The 20,289-nt window shown below is 38.7% G+C and overlaps 1 protein-coding gene across 4 annotated transcripts in view; it reads left to right on the forward strand.

Moving 5' to 3' along the window:
* epha5 (EPH receptor A5) overlaps nucleotides 1-20,289 on the forward strand; it is a 70,448-nt gene that overhangs the window by 33,695 nt on the left and 16,464 nt on the right. For 2 of the 4 annotated variants that reach the window (XM_085166616.1, XM_085166615.1), the window contains exons 4-12: nucleotides 445-600; nucleotides 717-1,055; nucleotides 10,350-10,474; nucleotides 11,568-11,657; nucleotides 11,836-11,905; nucleotides 12,060-12,162; nucleotides 17,164-17,231; nucleotides 17,842-17,967; nucleotides 18,591-18,776. In XM_085166616.1, the coding sequence (XP_085022742.1) occupies nucleotides 445-600; nucleotides 717-1,055; nucleotides 10,350-10,474; nucleotides 11,568-11,657; nucleotides 11,836-11,905; nucleotides 12,060-12,162; nucleotides 17,164-17,231; nucleotides 17,842-17,967; nucleotides 18,591-18,776 (1,263 nt within the window). The remainder of the gene's footprint in view (nucleotides 1-444; nucleotides 601-716; nucleotides 1,056-10,349; nucleotides 10,475-11,567; nucleotides 11,658-11,835; nucleotides 11,906-12,059; nucleotides 12,163-17,163; nucleotides 17,232-17,841; nucleotides 17,968-18,590; nucleotides 18,777-20,289) is intronic. The other 2 variants (XM_085166618.1, XM_085166617.1) reach the window with 1 other exon arrangement.

Raw genomic sequence — 20,289 nt, forward strand, 5'->3', positions numbered from 1 at the left:
GGTTATAAATCATTGAACTGAAGATAATACAAGAAGGGAAATCCTTCAATGAGGAAAACTTTTTGATTAAACAGTGAAACATGAAAAGCAAGGTTAGACAGGTTGACTAAAAGAAATAAGCCCCGGAGGGATATAACAAGAAATCAGACTTCAAAAGAAACAATACAAGTGTGCCAAATGCTTCTTTTAATTTCAACTATGAAACTGCTGTATATCTCTGACGAGGAACCTCAAAACAACCGCAACCACCCAGGGAAAATTTGCTACCAGTGTGATGCTGACCTCCTTTTTTTCAAAAGAAATAACCATGTCTTTTTCTCCCCCACTTTTTTTTTTTGCATTTGTACCTCTCTCTGTGACCCCTTTTCTCCTTTCTATTTATATGTCCACTTTTATCATCTCCCTATCCACCCCCAAACATCCTCTCTCCTCCCTGTCCATCAGTCTGCAAAGTGGGGTTTTACCGCTCGCTGCTGGAGTCTTTGGCCTGTAGTAAATGTCCACCTCACAGTGTGGCCAGACAGATGGGAGCCACTGCTTGCAGCTGTGAAGACGGATACTTTAAGCTAGACTCTGACCCTTCTAATATGGCGTGCACACGTGAGGATATAACCCCTTTATATTTGCTCATGCTCACTTTCAAGGCTTTTGTTTATCCAAATGCTTCTTTGTATTTCTAGCTGTATCTTCTTCAAAGCCCTTTTCATCTCCCTCAGGCCCTCCATCTGCTCCTCGTAATGCTATTTCTAATGTCAACGAGACCAGCGTCTTCTTGGAGTGGTCCATTCCTATGGATACAGGTGGCAGGAAGGATGTGCGCTATAACGTCATCTGTAGACAGGTCCTGCCAGACGGAAGGGGCTTGGAAGAGTGCGGTCCCAATGTACGTTTTCTGCCACGCCGCACTGGCCTGTCGAACACCTCAGTGATGGTGGCTGACCTGCAGTCACACACCAACTACAGCTTCTTATTGGAAGCTGTCAACGGAGTGTCAGACCTAGCCAAAGGCCATGCAAAGCAGTATGTGTCACTTAATGTGACAACCAATCAGGCAGGTATGTTCCGCCAGATTTGACTCATCATCACATTCACCATAGCTGTCCACCCCTCCATTTGAACTTATCCTGAATTCTCCAGCAAAAGTCAAATGTTTTGTCATAACTGCTTCTTCTCCACGCTTATTTAAAATGCCACAGACCAACTGGCATGCCAGATTCATCGCATGACAATCTGGGTTTGATAACAAAGACGCCAGACGATCAAATTATCACAGTATTTGTCCAACAAATCTGTTGCTGTATTAATTTTCACTTATGCATTATCCCTGCAGCGAAGGAGAGAACATGACACAGTGGACAGCCTTTTTTGTTTTTGCATCCAGCTATGTCATCGAAAAAGCAGCTTGGTCCCCTCAATTAGGCGCATCAATGAGATTCACAGGAATCTGTGGCATAATGAAAGCTCTGTTATGTGTATGGGCTGTCATGTGTGGCAGCAGGTGTTATTCTGCATGTCTATCAACAGTGATGGATCATGCTGATGCCATACAAGTTTACATTTGAATTTTAGGTTGGTGAGGGCTATGCTTGCTCAAGTGTGAACAAAAAAACAAAACCTAGGCTGGTGTGATGTTCAGCATTCATCATTTTTGGGAGTATGCATTATATGTGATGCCAGAGCAGCTTAGCAGATCTTTGTAACCATGAAGTGAGCTTAAGCACCAAATGAAAACCACTAAAGTGGCCAAACACATATTGGATAATGAAAGATTCAGGCTACTTCACATAGCTGTAAATACTGGATGCTTTGTTAGCTTCCGTTTAAATGAAGATTAGGATTCACACTCCACTGGGAACCTATTTTTTTATGGGTTAAGAGTTATGTGCTTTTGTTAGTTTTAGTTTTATTTGCTTGTAATGAAATGGGTAGCGCAAAGCATAATGCAATGAGAAAAATACAAAATTACTACTCTCTTCCCCAAGGCTTCTGTCAGGAGAAAAGGCAAGAGGGGGGAAAAAGCTATGTTGAAAGCATGTGTTTGTTCCATTTATTTCAACAGATGGTTCACTGGCAGCCAAAGAATAGCAGTTATTATTAGTAGTATCAATGGGAGGAGCTGTACAAGTAATCAGGAAGGTACAGTTTGTGTTTAGGACAGTGGTTCCCAAACTTTTTTTGCTGGGCCCCCCTTGTTTTACAAAAAGAATGCTCCCCCCGCGTGCACGCGCACACACACCACACACACCCATATTTTGCTCCATTGCGGTTTATTTCACACCTCAAACATTTAGTAAACAATTAAGCAAATACAAGTAATCTGCAATAAATTACAGGTAGTAAGAAAATTACGCTGCGTCCGCACCTACACAGGTATTTTTGAAAATGCAGCTGTTTCGTCCACACGTAAACGGCGTTTGGAATCACTGAGATTTTTTAAAACTCCTTTTTTGCGTTGCGTTTTTGGGTTCGTCACGCAACGTCAAAGGTATGTGCCTTTTTTCACATCATGCTGTGCGCCACGTTATTGTTTACATGAGATGAAGAGACAAAATACTGTTAATCTGACTATCTGCAGGTTTTACACGCTTACATAAACACACAGTTACTGTCTCTCCATTTACAAAGGCAGAGGCGTCACGGTGATTATTTTACGTGTAGTTGTTTTTTTTCCTGTGTAATAATATCCACCATTGCTATCAATACATTTTTCAAAAAATGCCTCTCTGTGCAAAATAGGTTTAAAAACATAAACAGCTGTGGGATACTGTTAGTCCGGGATTTGAACCGGGGGAACAAATGGTGGCAGGATCAGCCTGATGTTATTTATATCCCACTGTAACTTTACTGTATAAAGTATAGTATAGTATGTATATCTTCAAAATGTCAGCAGTAGTTAGTCATTACAAGAAGTGTTTGTGAACTAAAAATCACGAATGTGGGATGCTGTTTGTCCGTGATTTGAACAGCCCAGCGCTGCTCCCGACAAAGGGAAAACCAATTCTGCAGGGGAGACCTACCTCTGCACTTGTGCAGGTGAAACCAAAGGGAAGATATGTTTCACCATATTTTCTAGTCTTTGGCATAGAATGAAGCTGGTTTGGAAACATATTCAGCGATGCTTCATCTCCTGCTTTGCGTTTCTGTAGGTGCCCGTGCTAGCAGTGTCCAAGCGTTTTGTCCCCGTCAGAGTCAGAGTCAGAGTCTAGCGTTTTGTCCCCCCTTTCATCCTTTCATCCTGCCATGGCTCTGGGCCCCCCCTAGGGGGCGGGCCCCACACTTTGGGAAGGTCTGGTTTAGGAGGACAGGAAAAAGAGCGAGGCAGATGGCTGTCTAACAGTCAAGACTACTGGCAGTCCTCTAAATGTGTTGTCACTGTGGCTGTCAGCAAACTGAGTGGATTACACCAGACTACACAACTCAAATTCAGTTTATTTCAGTTGTAGCTGGATTAAAGTTAGGCAGTCACTGGACCAAGTGGAGATTAGGGATTACGTTAGATTACACATGGCTGACAGAGTCACAGACCAATAAACTCTTCTGTACTTTGGCTTGTATCTGGTACATGCTACTGTAAGTGAGGGTTGTTTTTTTTAACATTACATTGAAAACAGAATCATGTGAGCATACTGAGAGCAGCTTGGTGGTTAACAGTTCTAATTAGTACAAATATAAACAAGCATGAATGTACAACCTGGCCATGCCATCTGAAATGCACTCTAAATGCCTTACTCTGTGTAAAAAAAAAAAATAGTAGAAAGTAGAAAATAGTAGATATAACACCTCTTTCCAGTGTTATTATTCAGCTAATTATTAGTTAGATTCATTAGCCAACATAGCAACATCCTATTCTGAAAGGTGGCTCAAGCGTGAACTTGTGCTTTTCCAGCATGTGTAGGGTTTTCCATTTGATAAGTATTTAAAGGTGCTGGGAAAAATAAAAAAATGAGGAAACTATTAGGCTAGTAAAGAGAGATGACCCTAATGCTATAGATGTCACCAAGACTCACGTATACCATTAACTGTGCAAAGGTTATAACCCAATCTTCATTTAATATTTTTCTAGGAAAAAAAAGAAAGGCAGGCAAGGCAGTTTTTCTTTTTAATGTCCTGGCTGAAATTCAACCCCATTCACTTTTATATTTCCCCCCTGACCTCCTTACATCTTAGACAAAGACGTGAACCAAAGATTTCATACAATCAGACCTGTTGCCACTGCATTTCAGTCCAATTCTAGTGTAATTTGACATACCACAGCCTTTTTCGCCTGTTTTCTATCCTTAAGAACAAGACCATTTCTGATGAGTGTCCAAAGACTTTCAGAAAGCCTAGAGAACTACTGCTCTACAATAAACATTACAAGAAAGCAAGAACTCTGCTTGGAAGCAAAAATATAAAAAAAAATAAAGAGGGAACTTTTGTCTTTGGATTGGCAAGTAACAGGTCTGTGTTAGTGAAAGAATTTTAGTTTTAGGTAAGAATCCACTTAGAAAGCCAGCTTTGTTTATGTAATACAGTTTATGTTGCTAAACACTGTGAAACTGTGCTTTAAATATTGCATTTTGGATTCATTTACAACGTTTTTCAATGTCATGATAATGACACAGCCACTTGTGTAATTGTGCTATGTCATTGTACTTGTGTAAAATAATAACAGCAGTGAGTGTTGCCTGCAGCTGCTTTGGCTGATTTTATGTAGATTGAAAACTTTCTAACATCTTGTAGATGTTGCATCTGCTTTTAAAACCCAAATTATTTGTGAATCATTTCAGAACAAATGAACTTAAGAATACTAAAGTTAGAAGTAAGTCCACCCCTAGGAATAAGAGATCCTTTTAGCCCGAGGATGTTTTTTGAATACAGCTCCTAGCTCTTTGTAGCAGTGTGCACCAACCGCTGTTTGTGTAATGTGACTCATAAAACCAACAAAGTGAGCACTTCAACTACTGGAAGGCTGTGTATCAAGTGACTAACATTATTTGGAACAATCATTTTCACAATAATCCTGAGGCAGTAATTGTAATGAGTGATTTAAAATGTTCTGATCCATCTGCTCTTTAGTGACAGATGTAATTACTAAGTGAAAACCTCAATCAGCAGTTTAACCACCTGCATTTTTGTTGTGCTCATATGTGACTGGTCTAGAGTGTGCTTCTGCTTTCTGACAGTAAAAACAAGGTACTGAGACAAAACTACTGCTAAGGCTTAGGCAGGGAGAGAGATAGAGTCAGAGGATCTGCTGTTTGATGTGTGAAAAGTGTCACACACGATAAGTTATCCGTGAAATAGGTGATTTCACAGTGTCCCTGCGAAACCCTGCTGAATAATAAAGTGTTGGTTGTTGGGAAGAGGAGATCAGGAGAGGTGAAAATCGGGAGAAATGTATGACAGAGAAGGACAGAACAACAGGGTAGAGGGGGCAAAATGTGGAGGGAAAATGATAGGATGCTTGTGATAAGGAAAGAAAAGGTTACAGCAAGAAGCTGTAACAGCAGGAAAGATAAGCAGAGGAAGGAAGTAAAGGGAATATAGTGAGAGTCTGGACATTAACTGCTTGTACACATTCAAAAATACAAAGAGCACTGTAGGAGCATGGAAGCCCACATATTTTTCACTGCTTTGATGTTCCTTGACACACTGGTATATAACTTTGATAAGGTGGCTTGCTAGCACCTGCCTTTATGAGGTAGAAATTAATTTTGAAAAGAAAAGTAAGCCACCAAAATGCTCATACAAGTTTCCCTGCAACCCAGTGATTGTTTCCCATATGTTACATTTTGCCCAGACATGTATTTGCCCAGACATTGATGAATGTTTGAGTGGAAACAATTACCATATTGCTCATTCTACTCACTCAAAAAGGAAGCTTTGAAATCTAAATAGCTTCTTTTTTTATTTAATAAGCACAGGTTTTACAGCTTTGTTTTATTAGGATAGCTCTGTCTGTTTTAAAATATCTTATTTCAGGTTATTTCTTCCTGCTGTAGGCACATTGAGTGCCACTTGCACAGTAAATGCTCCCAAATACGTTTTTTCTGCTATTGGCTATTAATCAAATGTACCATGATACATTAGCTTGCGTGTGGTAAAAATGTGCTGCCTGCCACTGTAGCTATTTATTTTTCTTTGATGTGGAGCATGCAATACTGTGCAAAAGTCTTGAACCACCTTTCATTTCTTTAGATGTTGCTAACAGGGAGACAGACTTCCCATTCAGTCCTTGTGCATGACTATTTTCATATGAATATCGTTTTTGTTTGTAAGCCACTTACACTGACCTATGAGTCATTCAATTATAAAAAGGCACCCAACTCAAGGTATGAGCCAGGGCGTTTTCTCTACACATAACAGACAACTTTAAATTGTATCTTTAATCACTTTGTTCCAAACACTTTGTTGCAAAAACACATCATTTGTTTCTATTTCCTTAGTTGAAACTATGATTAATGCCATAGATCACACTGTTTGACAGGTATAACATAGTATTTCTTCACCCAACATTGTGGCTCCCAACAATCCCAACAGTATCTTAGCAAAGAGGTTATATTGTTGGTAGCATTGCATTCTTTCTGTCTGTATACATGATAGCTCAAAAAGTACTAAATGAATTTAGATAACAGCTTTGTAGGGTTGTAGAGTGTGTTTATTTTAACAATCCATTCAAATTGGCTAACATCCACCCAGGTCGTCAAGGTTAACTCAATGATTTAGTGGTTTAAAAGGAACAAAAAGCCTTCGAACATATAACTTAGGAAACTGAATCTTATAAGTGTGGTGTGTATTGTCAAAATATAGAAAGGCGCCAATAGCTCAGTTGTTTGTGCATTAATTTTAATTTACTTCCTCTAATTTAAAAAACAAACAAACAAACATTTATATCCTAATTAATCCAGCAACAGTAAATAAATGTTATAAAATAAAGGGAGAGTGATGGGAATGGCACAATGCAAAATTCTGTAAATACACCAAATTGGAGCGGTTTATGGCCACAGCATTAAATCTCCAAGCCACAATTAAAATATTCCAGCTATTATATTTTTTTGTCAATATTGATGTGCTGGTAGGGAAGTGGATTGTGGCAAGATGCTGGATTGGTGCAAAGCCACTAATTGAATGTATTGCATCAAAAGAAAAGGCAGATTAAAGTTTTAAAGTTCCTCGCCAAATAGATGATAGCAGTTTTGGTACTTTGCCACCTTAGTGAAGACATCTCTGTCCCCTATCTCCAATTCATTCTGTCTCAATCTATCTATCAGTCATTCCGAGAGGGTAGTTATAAGATAAAAACGAGATCGTTGAAAGCCGGTATTGATTTTGGTGATGTGCAGACAGATAGTGGTCTGGGAGATTTATGTTTAGCACTGTGATAATGTTGCTTTTATTTGTTACATTGGATAGCTGTATTCCTCCAGTGAATGGGTTTTACCTTTTCTAAACTCACTCTTTGTAGAAAAAAAGTATCAGACGGATAGCAAATAGAGCATTACCAGCCACCAGGCATAAACACCAGGAGTTCATCTTCATTTGCGTTTTCTTTGGCATACTGTACGTGCTCATTAGCAGTTATAACACGCAGTGGAAGTGTTTAAAGCTAGAAGTGTCATTACACTGTTTACCCCGTTGTTAAAATAAAAGTGTTGCTGGGTCCCGTCTACACTCTTTCAACATGTCTCCTCCTCGTCTTTCATTTTTCACTTTTTTTGCCTCTTGCATTCCCTCCTCCTCCCCGTCTCTCTCTTCTATCACCTCTCCTTCTGTCTCGATTGAAAATCTGGGTTTTAAAGCACTTGTTTGAGTGTGACTGCTCAGTGCTATTTTGGGTATATACAGATATTGTATATATCTGTGTTTGGTGAAAAGGAAGAGACAGAACCAAGTGAGCCAAAAAGTGTTTAATCGCTGTGTTTGCCGCTGACCAACATTTCCTGTTTTTATGTGTGCTTCAAATGTAAACCGAGCAACAGCTCAGTGAAAGAGTGTAAAGTAGCTTGCACATATTTCCAACTAACTAAAATAGGAATGGCTATAGTTTGGATTATAGTCTAGAAAAAGTCAACAGTTTTAATTTGTCTAAATTGACAGAAAAATAATTTTTTAAGAATTATGAGTTTGCTACCTTGTCGTGGTGGAGGCATTTGTGTGTCCCAGGGATCTCAGGGGCTATGTTGACAAGGGGCTTTCATCCCCTGGTAGGCTCTCCCATGGGAAATTAGTCCTTGGTGAGGGACCAGAAAAAGAGTCATTCAAAAATCCCTATGATTGAAAGATCTAGGAAACAGTTCACCCTGGCTGGGATAGGGTTACCGAGGCCTACCCTGGAGACCTGGAGCCAGGTCCATTAAGGGTGCACAACGGTGAGTGCCTGGTGCCTGAGCCTTAGTCCATGACAGTGAGACCTGGAGTGGCATGATTGGGAGGAACGGGTTTCTGACAAGGATGTCTCCTAAATGCCTCCTGGGTATGGTGTTCCGGGCATGTCCCGCTGGGAGTAGGCCCCGGGGCAGACCCAGGACATGCTGGAGAGATTATATCTCTCAGCTGGCCTGGGAACGTCTTGGTGTTCCCCCAGACAAGCTGGAGGAGGTGGCTAAAGAGAGGTAGGTCTGGGCTTCTCTGCTGAAGCTGCTTCCACTGCGACCCTGCCACAGATAAGTGGAAGAAAATGGAAGGATGGATGGATTATGATTTAGGTAATTTTTTGACTAAATAAAGATTTTAAAGGCATTAAAGGAACTTAACCTCTATAATTAGTGTCCTTATTGTTTCTTTGTGAAAAATAATGCTTGACAACATTTTTGATGACATTTTTGAGACAAAATCCCTACTTCAAATCTAAGAATGATTTATATAACCCTAAAAATCACAAGCTTTGGTAAAAGGCTGTACCCTCTTTACAAATCCTTTTCAAAATTTTTGATTAAATATAGAATGGAAAACTGGAAAAATTTTTGGAGGGTGTAAACTTAGATTTTGGTGTATTGTTACCCATAAAGCTGCTGGGAAAATAAACCCTCTCTCTCATCACTGAATCCAGGCTTTATACCATTTAAGCATTGAGTGTGTGTATGTGTGTGAGTTTCGGTCTCTGGTTTCAGGCTTTTAAGATATTCCAGATAACACTTCTCTGCAACCATCCACTCAAGATACAGTTACTGTGTTTGTAGCGATGATTTATTCTCTGTGGACTTCTGCTGAGGCCATTGAAACCTAAACGGTGTTTAGCATTTGCAGTAGCCACACATTCACACGCACATCCACGCGCATCAACATTCACACACACACAGGCTATAGGGATGTTGCCTGAGGGAGCATTTTGCCTAGTTAAAAGCTCTTTATGTGTCAGAGACTCTCCAATTGTCCCTCTGAGAGATGAACCAATAGTTCAGGTTACAACAGGATGGCTTTACGATTGATGTAAACTTGCAGAACAAAGCTCACTTCAAAACTGAAAGGATAAATGACAGAAAAAAGGCATGAATGAAAATGTAAGCTTTAAAGAAATACAAAGAAAAGAACAAAATACACAAATATCTTGGATTGTGCATAAAAGTGACACATTTATGTCGTTATTTTGTTGTTTGTGTTGATGCTACACTAGAAGAGTTACAGTGTATTTCGTAACCTTTAATGTGTGCCAAATTTGGTACACTACACACTCAAATGTGAAGACTTAAACAGTTGAATTCATATGCTTCTCTGGCAGCACTCAGCAGCAAGACATAAAGGGATGGTTTAATTAGACACAGGTGCAACTTGTTGCCAAATTGCAAACATGCTTCTGAGGCAGAGCTGCTTGGGAACCAAAAATAACATTTTTTGAGCTGGTGCTTGACAGACAAAAGCAAACAACCTCAAAGAGGAGCCTAAATTCCAAACATGAAACTCATAAGAAAAAACATGGCAAAGTATGTCTTTGAAAGAAATCACCGAACAGCAAAGATAGATATCCGTTACTGTATAAGTTGTTACATGAAAAACCTCTTCTTATTGTCGCCATATTTAAAATCCTCTTTAGGTTTTTTAATCTACAGTTAAATTTTTCATGATTTACAGCAATCACAGCATGCATGACAATTAGTTATGTGCATGTAAACATCAAAGGATGAGGTGTCCTCAAAAGAATGATGTCTTGTGAATGCTGATGGGATCCAGCAGATTTTACAACATTGGCACACTTTGCCACGTGCCTTTGTGCCACTGTTTATTAGAGTTTTATGCCTGTGTTATTTAGTTTTAATAATGTGAAATGCAGTGAGAAGTGCAGTGGGTTGCATCATATTTAACTGCTGGATTGTGCTATTTATGTTGATACTTCAAACCGTACTATTTTCTTTGAATCTTTGTTTCTGCAGCACCGTCCCCTGTGAGTGTGGTGAGGAAAGGTCATACAGGGAAGAGCAGCATTGCCCTTTCTTGGGCAGAGCCTGATCGTCCCAACGGCATCATCCTAGAGTATGAGATCAAGTATTTTGAAAAGGTAAAAAAAAAAAAAAAAAAAATATATATATATATATATATATATATATATATATATATATATATATTAAAATCTTTTCACAAAGCTGTGTACCTTTGTCTACTGCCCTTGGGCCAGCTGTGTTTTCCTAGTACCTCCCTGAACCTCTCGTACAGTAGAGGTTTCAGTTTTAAAAGCACTGGTTTGCCAGTTTAGTGTTTTAATGTATACAGTTTTGAACAATATGTACTATGAAATTAAATAAATGTACTATACAACAGAAAACTCATTTGTAGGGTTCTTCTTGTTCAAGCTTTTGCTTTTAGTTGTACAATAGATATCATATTGACTTTAGTCCACAGACACACACACATCATATAAACATTTCTGTTGATAAATACAGAGCCAAATGTCATTTTCAAAGTACATAGCTAATGACACTGGTTGTATCTGGCCTTTTTTAAGAGTATATATATATATATATATATATATATATATATATATTTAAGAAACTGAACAACCTCTAGCAGCACTTCCCCTTTGCCCTGTATAACACATCTAATTTGTTACAGCTACAGATGTGTGTATCTTACTGAAATTGTGTTTTAAGCCAGGTCCAGTGAGAAAACTTTGACTTCAAAAGTCTTTGTAACAGCATAATAGCCTTTTCCCCCCTTTTTTGTTAAGTTGGACTTAAGTAGGGACAGCAATTTGATGCTTCTGTGCAGATCATTGTTCCTGTGCCCTTCCTCTTTTCTGCCTGTAATCCTCTGATGTCTTCTTTTCTAAGGTCACAATAAAGGTACATTGGAGAGCAGGGTAGGGTTTGTGGTCAGTGGTGAGCTAATGGCATCTGGCTAATGGAGGCAGCATTTAGCTGAGTTAAAACCTGATGTGGTTACAGTTGGAAAAGTGATCCCTACACACAGGCATTTAGACACACTCATGCTTGCATATACCACAGGTAGCTGCAGAGAGAAAGCAGCAATAAGCTATATGCATACAATTTGGCAATACAATTATTGGGGCAACACATTTTTGACAATCAAAAGTACAAAAATGTTAGTAGAACACATGAATAAATTAAGCTAACATTCTCTTTCTTCAACTAAAGGAACAGGACTCCAGTTACACAATAATAAAATCCAAGGATACTGAAATGGTGGTGGAAGGCCTGAAGCCCTCTTCAGCTTACATCTTCCAGGTCAGAAATGGGTTTCACAAATTAAGAGACTGATAATGGAACTGGGATGACAAAAGGGAAGGAAAAAATATTTAAATATGTAGCGATGACAAAATAGTTTGTCAGTATTGCCTAAGATCAAGCAAATCCAAATGAATTAAAGTGAAGTATGGTGCATGAATGATATGATGCATTACAGGTACGAGCCAGGACCTCAGCAGGCTATGGTGCATTTAGCCGGCGCTTTGAATTCCAGACCAGCCCTTACTGTGAGTACACCAAAGAGAAGGAGAGAATGACAATACAATGAAGTTTAACTTGTACACAACTCCCACCTGTGTTCTGGGGCTGTATCAACAACAGATGCCAGGTGTGGTTTTGTGTTTGTGTACTGTGTGTAATCCCATGTCTTTTCTTTGGCAGTAACTGCTACTAGTGAGCGTGCTCAAGCTTCGATAGTAGCGGTGGCCATCACACTGGCTCTGGTCCTGCTGGCAGTGGTTGCTGGATTCCTGCTCAGTGGGCGGTAAGGCATAACCTATATACCTGCAAAAGAAAATCAAAATATGATATAAAAGTATATCCATGTGCATGTGCGTGTATATCACCAATATACACGCACATGCACATGGCAATAAAAACAAATACAAAATATTAGCATGAGAGTGCTACTGTGTTACTTTTAATAATGTTCCTGTTAATGGAAATATTGAATTAAAGTTACGGTCTGTAAAATCTAACCAGTAGATGTCATAGGAGTGCAGTCAACGGAGTTCTGTTTTCTTCCCAATTTACCTGCATAATCCTAACTACGGTGGTCACTGTAGGACAAACAGCTCTGGACTTGAGGTGGCTGTAAAATTTAGTGATAGGAGTCCGACAGAGTTGATGAGTGTTGAGTTGTTGAGGATATCCTGAACTTTTCTGGTGACAAGTGCTGTTGTTTTTGACGGAGTTGGTTCCTGTCAGTGGCATTAGTGAAACTTTTTTGGAGTGGCTCAAACATTGTTGAATAAAATGTGAGAAGGCAATCAAACTGTTTATCAGCATGAAAGTGTGATATTTTTGACACTCGAGCCTAAAATTTTCTGGCATGGTGTTAACTTATTACCAGCTGTTGTTGATTAGACGGGAATGTCACATGCCAGTAATTAATTGTGATATCAGGAATAAATAAGTATGTTTATGTACATTATGCATGTTTTCATGCGTTTGAGCCCTGAGTTGGGTTCAGAAGATGAGGCTTGGACATTTTCTAGGACATTTTTTCCAGATGCCAGTTGGGTTGTATGTTTCATTCACATTTTTGCTTCTTTCATGAAGAAGCATAGGTATGATCTTTTATTTCATTTTAATTTTAAGGGACAGCTTAGATTGAGCAGTTTGGAGACAAAGTTAGAGAAGCAAAGCTGAGATCGCCTGAACGTGAGGAGGAAGGATAGTGGATATTAGGCAAAGGATGCTGAATATGGAGCTCCCAAGTAGGGGAAAAAGGAAGACCACAGAGAGATTTAATGGATCTAGTGAAGAAGGACATGCAAAGGGTTGGAATGGTACAGGAAGCTTATGGGATTGGGTCAAATGTAGGCAGATGTTCCACTGCGCTAACCCCTAGACGGAGAAGTTTAATGCTGAGGTTAGGTTTGTTGTTACCGGACTATGAAAGTGCTGTTTAGGAAGTTGAAGTGTTCAATGGAAGAAAAAAAATAGGTCCAAGAGGTCAAAGACAATTTTTTCTTATTTTCTCCTTATTTAAAAAAATAAAAATAAAGCAGATAATAGTGCATATTCTTCTCTGTTTATTTTATGTACAATATTGCATGTTAGTTTAATAATGGTCCATCATCACTTTATCCATTTCTGACCTTATGCTGAGTAACAGACATTACAAATTTCAAATCTCGTTTCTGTCCCAGATATTTCTCTGTGGTTGAGCAGCATTATGGGATTAGACACATAGCTTGAACACAGCAAATTCAAAAGTGTTAAATGTTTTGGTGTTAGTAGTCTTAGAGTTAATTTTACTCTAAGTAGAGTCACATGCTTTTAATGTAACTCTGAGGTGTAAAATGATAGTAGTTAAAATCGAGTGTTAAAAATGAGTGTTTCTATTTCAAATCTGGAGGTGTTACAATGGAAACATTAACTCTTGACTTCTTAACTCTGAACTCCTACAGGGGCTATGACACTAATAGAGTAAATTCACAGACTCCGCCCCCAGCACGGCTCCAATCGAAGCTGAAGTGAAGCCGTTTCAGAACATTTTGCTCTACATATTTGAGTTGTTTGCCATGCTTGGTAAGTCATTTTTTCAAAGATTGTTTCAATTATTATTATTAGCTTTTACTTCTGTGGCTCTTTGGAGTTGAGACAAAGCTGTGTGAAAGGCATTAGCCGTGTTGCTCGCTGATAGCACCGCTCGCTGTTTTAGCTAGCTGAAAGGTATTGTTTTCGGCAAATACCACAGCCTTGAAAAAAAGCTTGCATGTGAATTTTCGGTTAAATTTTTTTGGTCAAATACACCTAAAACAATGTCTAGAATGTGAAATGTTGGTATAATGGTGCTACTTGAAGCCTGAAAACGATCTCCCATAAAAAACGAGCAAACAGCAGTAGCAGATGTCCTGACTGGGTTCTACGTTAGCATTTAGATTCCTCCAGAGTTTTGTGCACACGGTTTAGGTAAAAATGAAAAAGGTTGAGGTTTTACATTTAGTTCAGTACTACCTGTTGCCTGTGTCCTTATCTTTTGGGAAAATACTTTACACAAGTAATGTCTCAAAAAGGATTCCTTTTTTTTTCTTTTTTTTTTTACTGTGCTGCAATTGATTTGTGCCATTAATTAGTGTCAACTAATTTTTATTCAATCTCCACATAGGATATGCTTGTGAAGATGGAATATGGGGGAGAGCAGAAGTGCGTTGAAGTTCCACAAAGTGATGAATGAAGGACATGCATATTGTATTTTGTATTTATTGAAATAAGTGATGAGAATGCTGTTATTTGCATTTACCAGCTCACCTATGTCAGACCTTTTGATAAACAAAATTCTAATGAAAGTGAGAACATGTACACTGTTACATCTTTCAGAAAATGTTTTGAAATTGTGGTGCACAGTTCAGAATAAATGTTTTTCAAAAACCATTGCGTCTTTTTAGTAAATGTTTATTTCCAAAAGAAATTTCTAGAAGTTCAGAACAGTAAAATTCCCGCTTTTTAGAATTAATTAGAAGATAACTCTTACGTAGTTAAACTAAAATACTCTTTGAGAGTTAATATATAAACTCTTAACACCAAGTGTTAAATTATCAACTCCAGAGAGATTTGGTGTTTAACACTAAATCAGAGTTAACATACCAACTCTCCAGAAAGAGTTCAATTAACACTCTCTGGTGTGGACCCATATAGACACTTTAAAAGTGTTGAAATCAAATCTGACAGTGTTAATTTGGACATGCTGGATTTGCTGTGAAGTAAGACTTTTGTGATAGGTCAGGATTAAGGGTTGCTTTTTAGGTTATAGCTACGGGGTGGATTCATATCAGTCAAGTGGATTTTCCTCACATCTGGTAGCACAACCTTGCTCATAAGCATTTATCATTTTTCAGTCTACAAGTCTGTCGCATTTGCATGCCCCCATGTGCATATGACCTTCACTTTATCAGTAAAGTCAGGAAAAAATTTTAATTATGAAAGAATGTTCCCCACGTGCAGACACAAAACTGCAGACGGAGTGATAATAGACAGTAGAGAAAATAGTCAAAGCCAGAGCCAGAACTCTTGTATTCCTCTGTTTCTTCAGGGTAGTCAAAGCTCACATTTCAGTTTCTCTACTATATTTTGAGGTTTTCTAAGAATGAAAATACATGTTCGTTTTTCTCCCAGATGCATATTGTTGCTTCATTTACAAAATTTTCTTCTCTCCTTCAGTATTAGGTTATCATTTAAACAGTTTAGGTTTGGTAAATGCACAATTTTAAAAAACTGTATTTAATGTTGAACATAAAATTATGACGTTGGAAAGAATTCAGAAACAAATCAGAACGATACAGTGTTGATTTCTGGTTTAGCCGAACAGAGATGAGGATTGCGGATCATTCCGGGGTTTTGTGTGTGGGGGAGGAGAGATGGAAGAATGCCAAATTTTCCAACGATGGATTTAGGGCACAAGCACCACAACCCCCTCTCCCACACACCCACTCATACATGACTCTCCAGACTACACACGCATGCACAGAACACATGTGTGGAGCCTAGCACATACGCACTAGTGTATGCATGGGTTAACACACATGTACGCACATGCAAACACATGCATGAAGTTGGAGGGCATGCTCAAACCCCTTGACTCAACAAATCCAGCAAACTAAACACCCTCCAGGCAGACACACAAAACACGCACACACACAAATACAGACACACAGAGTCAACCCTCTCCAGCTGCCCATACAAACCCCTCTAGCCAAGCCTGGTTACCCTACAGAGAGCTCCGATCGGAAAGATTTGGACATGGCCCCGCTGTGTGTGTGCGTGTCTTCATCTGTCTTCAAGAACTAAAAGATAGGAAAAATTCTACCATTAGAAATACTTGTTTGACAAGTGACTAAAATAAATCAGTAAATTTACATTGCAGATATTTTATTTGTTGCGTGGTGTGTTTTTGTGTTTGCATATAGGATCAAGTTTAAATTCATTACACATGTTTAATCTGGGTTATCTGTGATTATCTCTGATGCCAGTTGTAAAAATATTGACTTATAGAAGCTTTTTAAGCACAAACATACAAATGAATGTCGGTTTTATCCACCAGGCTTACGCAGACATAATGGAAAAGAATATGATATAGACATAAACATAAGCCTTGCGGCTTCAAAAGTTCTGTTTTCGGTCTGGCCTTTCTTAAAAAGTGACAGATCTCTTTTTCCTGTTGCAAAAGTCAGAGTTGATATGTCGAGAAGGGCTTTCTTGGTTATTGATATTTTGTGGAAACTGCATTCCTTTGCTGACATCTTTTCTTTTCAGCAATATTTTTGAACACCTTAAAAGATGGGTTAGCAGATTCAGTGAGAAAATATAAAGCTTATTTTGCACTTAGATTCTTGGGGGAGGTGGCAGGGTTTGCTTTTCTTTGCTTGGGCTATTTTGTGAGATCACTATTCAAAAAGTATATTTTCCTGTGTTTTTTGTACTAGTTTGTACTAGGAAATAGTTGCCAAATGATATTACTTTGAGAGGAAACCACAGGGATCATTTCTTTTTTACTGCCTTCATCTCAAACTGCATTAATGCCGGAATTCATTCCGTCTACCTTGGAGACGGTGATAAATGTTAAAATACTTGCGCTATTTCAAAATAAAAGTCCCATTCTGAGAAATATCATCAGATTTAGTTATTCCCCCTCAGTGTATGTGTCATTGAGACAAGTATCATTTGACAACGATGCTTAGTCGCTGACTTTACATGTGTGTATTTAACAGCGCTTTGACATGACACTGGCACTAATGTTTTTGGATCACTTCTTCCTTAGGCGCTGTGGCTATAGCAAAGCAAAGCAAGATCCCGAAGAGGAAAAGATGCACTTCCACAATGGCCACAGTAGGTTAAAGCCCAGACTCGTTCTGTATGTGTCTATGTATGTGGGCTTAAGTTCATCCAAAGTTTACAGTACATGTGCAGTATAGGGTTCACACAGCGGTCATGTCTGGTCATGCTATCTCATTTGGCATGTGCATACTATAAGTACAGTTGACAGTGTTTTGCTAGAGTAGCTGTTTACTGAATGGCACTGCCACAAACCGGGCTCATAGCTACCAGCTAACACATAGTTGGCAGACAACACATAGAGCTATGATGACTTATAGATTGTGACAGCTTAGTATATTTGTCCACATTTTTGGCATGACACCCTCTATCTATCTGTTGGTATGGAATCAAAGCCAACTGTGATTGGTATATCAACGCCAGAGTAGTCAGGAAAATAATACCATGTCCCAATACATGTGGGATACGGTTATATTGATTTGGACTGTGAAATAAAATGTTTAAAATTAGTGTTTATTATCTGCATGCCAAATTTGCAGGATGGATGAAAAGATGGTTGTCTTCTGGGAATAATTAATGGCACTAATTAATACATGTATCTTTTTTTAGACGTATGAATCTATTGTACTCAAATAATAATGTTGCTCTGTGTGTGCTTCTGCAGTAAAATTTCCAGGGGTGCGTACTTATATCGATCCCCTCACCTATGAAGATCCCAACCAGGCAGTGCATGAATTTGCCCAGGAGATTGATGTTTCATATATCTCCATTGAAAGGATCATTGGTGCTGGTGGGTAAAAAATAATGTCTGCATCTGTGTGTGTACACCTTGGAGATCCACTGTTTAATATTTGGAGCATCAGTTTAAGCCTGTCTGTATTATCCTTAATTCAGAACCACAAAGGTAAACCTGTTTAATCGGTGCCCTGAAACAGCTTAACGTCACAAAATGCCTTATTAAAACACACAGACTAATAGCATAATGACTCGAGCCTAATTCTGCCTTCTGTAGTATTGAACCATTTTCTAATTAACACTACTGCAGTGTATCATATTTTCTACAACCTTCATAAACCTGTCACATTCATAATTGCATAAGCTTACATAAGCATAAGTTAAGAGTGTGCTTAAAAGCAACATTGCGCACAGACACAAATAATGTTTCCACTGACAAAAATGTTGACTGACCACATTTATTAGCTTCAAGCGCTTTAGCCAATTTCAAGATTGGCCCCTTAAAGTAAAGAATATAAGCTGTACGAACACAGTGTGTCAGGCACAAAATTTCAGCTTTACTTAAAGAAAATCTATCTGTCTAGTCAAGGTTGATTTGCCATTTCATAATAGTTTTTACAGGTCAGGTTTAACTGAAATGTTGATGCCACTCTTAATGTCTACCTTTTTTTTCCTCAGGGGAATTTGGTGAAGTCTGCAGTGGACCGCTGAGGCTGCCCGGGAAACGAGAGATCCAGGTTGCCATTAAGACCTTGAAAGCAGGCTACACAGAGCAGCAAAGACGTGACTTTCTTTGGGAGGCGTCAATCATGGGCCAGTTTAACCACCCAAACATCATCCGTCTGGAGGGTGTGGTTACTAAGAGTGAGTTATCAGCATGTGTATTCCTATTTAAGTTTTAAGTTTTGTCTGAAACTGCATCCTGTAGGATCTAGCACATATTGGATGTCACAACGTAAGTAAAACTCACAGCAGTTGTTTGGTGTAGATGTATAGGAATCTTAAGCCTTGCTATGTCATTTTAAACGTGCATGCTGTACTTAATCAGTCCTGTAGTTTAACAGGTTTTCCTTTTCAACTTTTTTTCTGACTTACACTTAGTTAATGTCATAGTCTGCTTGTCAAGTTCAACAGTATCTAATATATTAACTTTTGAAAGCAACTGGAAAGCTGACAATTCAATTTCAACCCTATAATTGTCAGGGTTTCTGGGTCATTGACCCAGTATTTTCAGTTCATGTTCACTGTTTATCTTCTGCCTGTTCCACTTCCTGTTTTATTGTGTTAGCCTGGGTCTGTGTGCATTATGTTCAGTCCTCTTCCCATTTATCATTAGTTCATTATGTTCAGCTGTTCACTCACCTGTCTCCGACCGTTGTCATTGTTAGTCATGTATTTAAGCCCTCTGTTCCCTTCAGCCTTTGTCGTGTCATTGATGTGCATGTGATGGTATGATGTTGTTCCTGTCGTGTGTTCAGTTCAGCCAGCCATCCTGTCATCTTTTGTCTCTGTTTCCAATAAACCTCCTCATTCTGCACCAAGAGTCCTGCGTGTGGGTCATCTCTTCCTTGCCTCCGCACACGACCCCTGACAATAATCTGTTTTACCTTCATGAAGATTAACATATTTCTTTCTTCTTTTTTCTTCTTTTTTTTTTTGCATAACTGAGTGTTGATCTAGCTGCTAAGTTTATGGTGGCCCTGAGAAGCCAAACGGGCGGCAACTTAAGAAAACACCAGCAATAAGAAAAACGGTGCAAAAGCACACAAAACACAACGGAAATAGGGAAAAAAACAGAAAAGGAAAAACGAAAATGGAAATAGGAGAAAACAGATTTCCAAAAGCACAAGGGAAGTGTTTCTGGGGAGACAGAGTGTGTAATCTCATGATTCATATAATACTGATGACGGATTTTTAGGCTAATAGTTAGGCTAACACACTTAACCTCTCATCTTTTCTTTCCTCACAAAACCGATAGATCCTCCACTTCTTTTAAGTGTCTCCCAGAACAATTCTTAGCATATTTTGGTTCCTGCACCGGGTCCGTCAGGTTATTGTCTCCCCAGAAACACTTCCCTTGTGCTTTTGGAAATCTGTTTTCTTCTATTTCCGTTGTGTTTTGTGTGCTTTTGCAGTGTTTTTCTTATTGCTGGTGTTTTCTGAAGTCCGTTTGGCCTCTCAGGGCCACCGTATAAGTTGCTGTTAAGGGTTGTTCTCATACATCTCAGTTTAAAGTTTGGAAAAATTGCATGCACAATGTCAGATAAAGAATTGATTATTTTAACTGAGAAGTAAGTCATATTTCAAGCAAAAATTGGCACACATGATATGTCCTTATTCTATTTTTTTGTTTTGTTTGTATATAATATAAACTTTG

The sequence above is a fragment of the Neolamprologus multifasciatus genome, chromosome 7 (genome assembly GCF_963576455.1).
Source record: "Neolamprologus multifasciatus chromosome 7, fNeoMul1.2, whole genome shotgun sequence".
In the NCBI taxonomy this organism is placed as follows: domain Eukaryota; kingdom Metazoa; phylum Chordata; class Actinopteri; order Cichliformes; family Cichlidae; genus Neolamprologus; species Neolamprologus multifasciatus.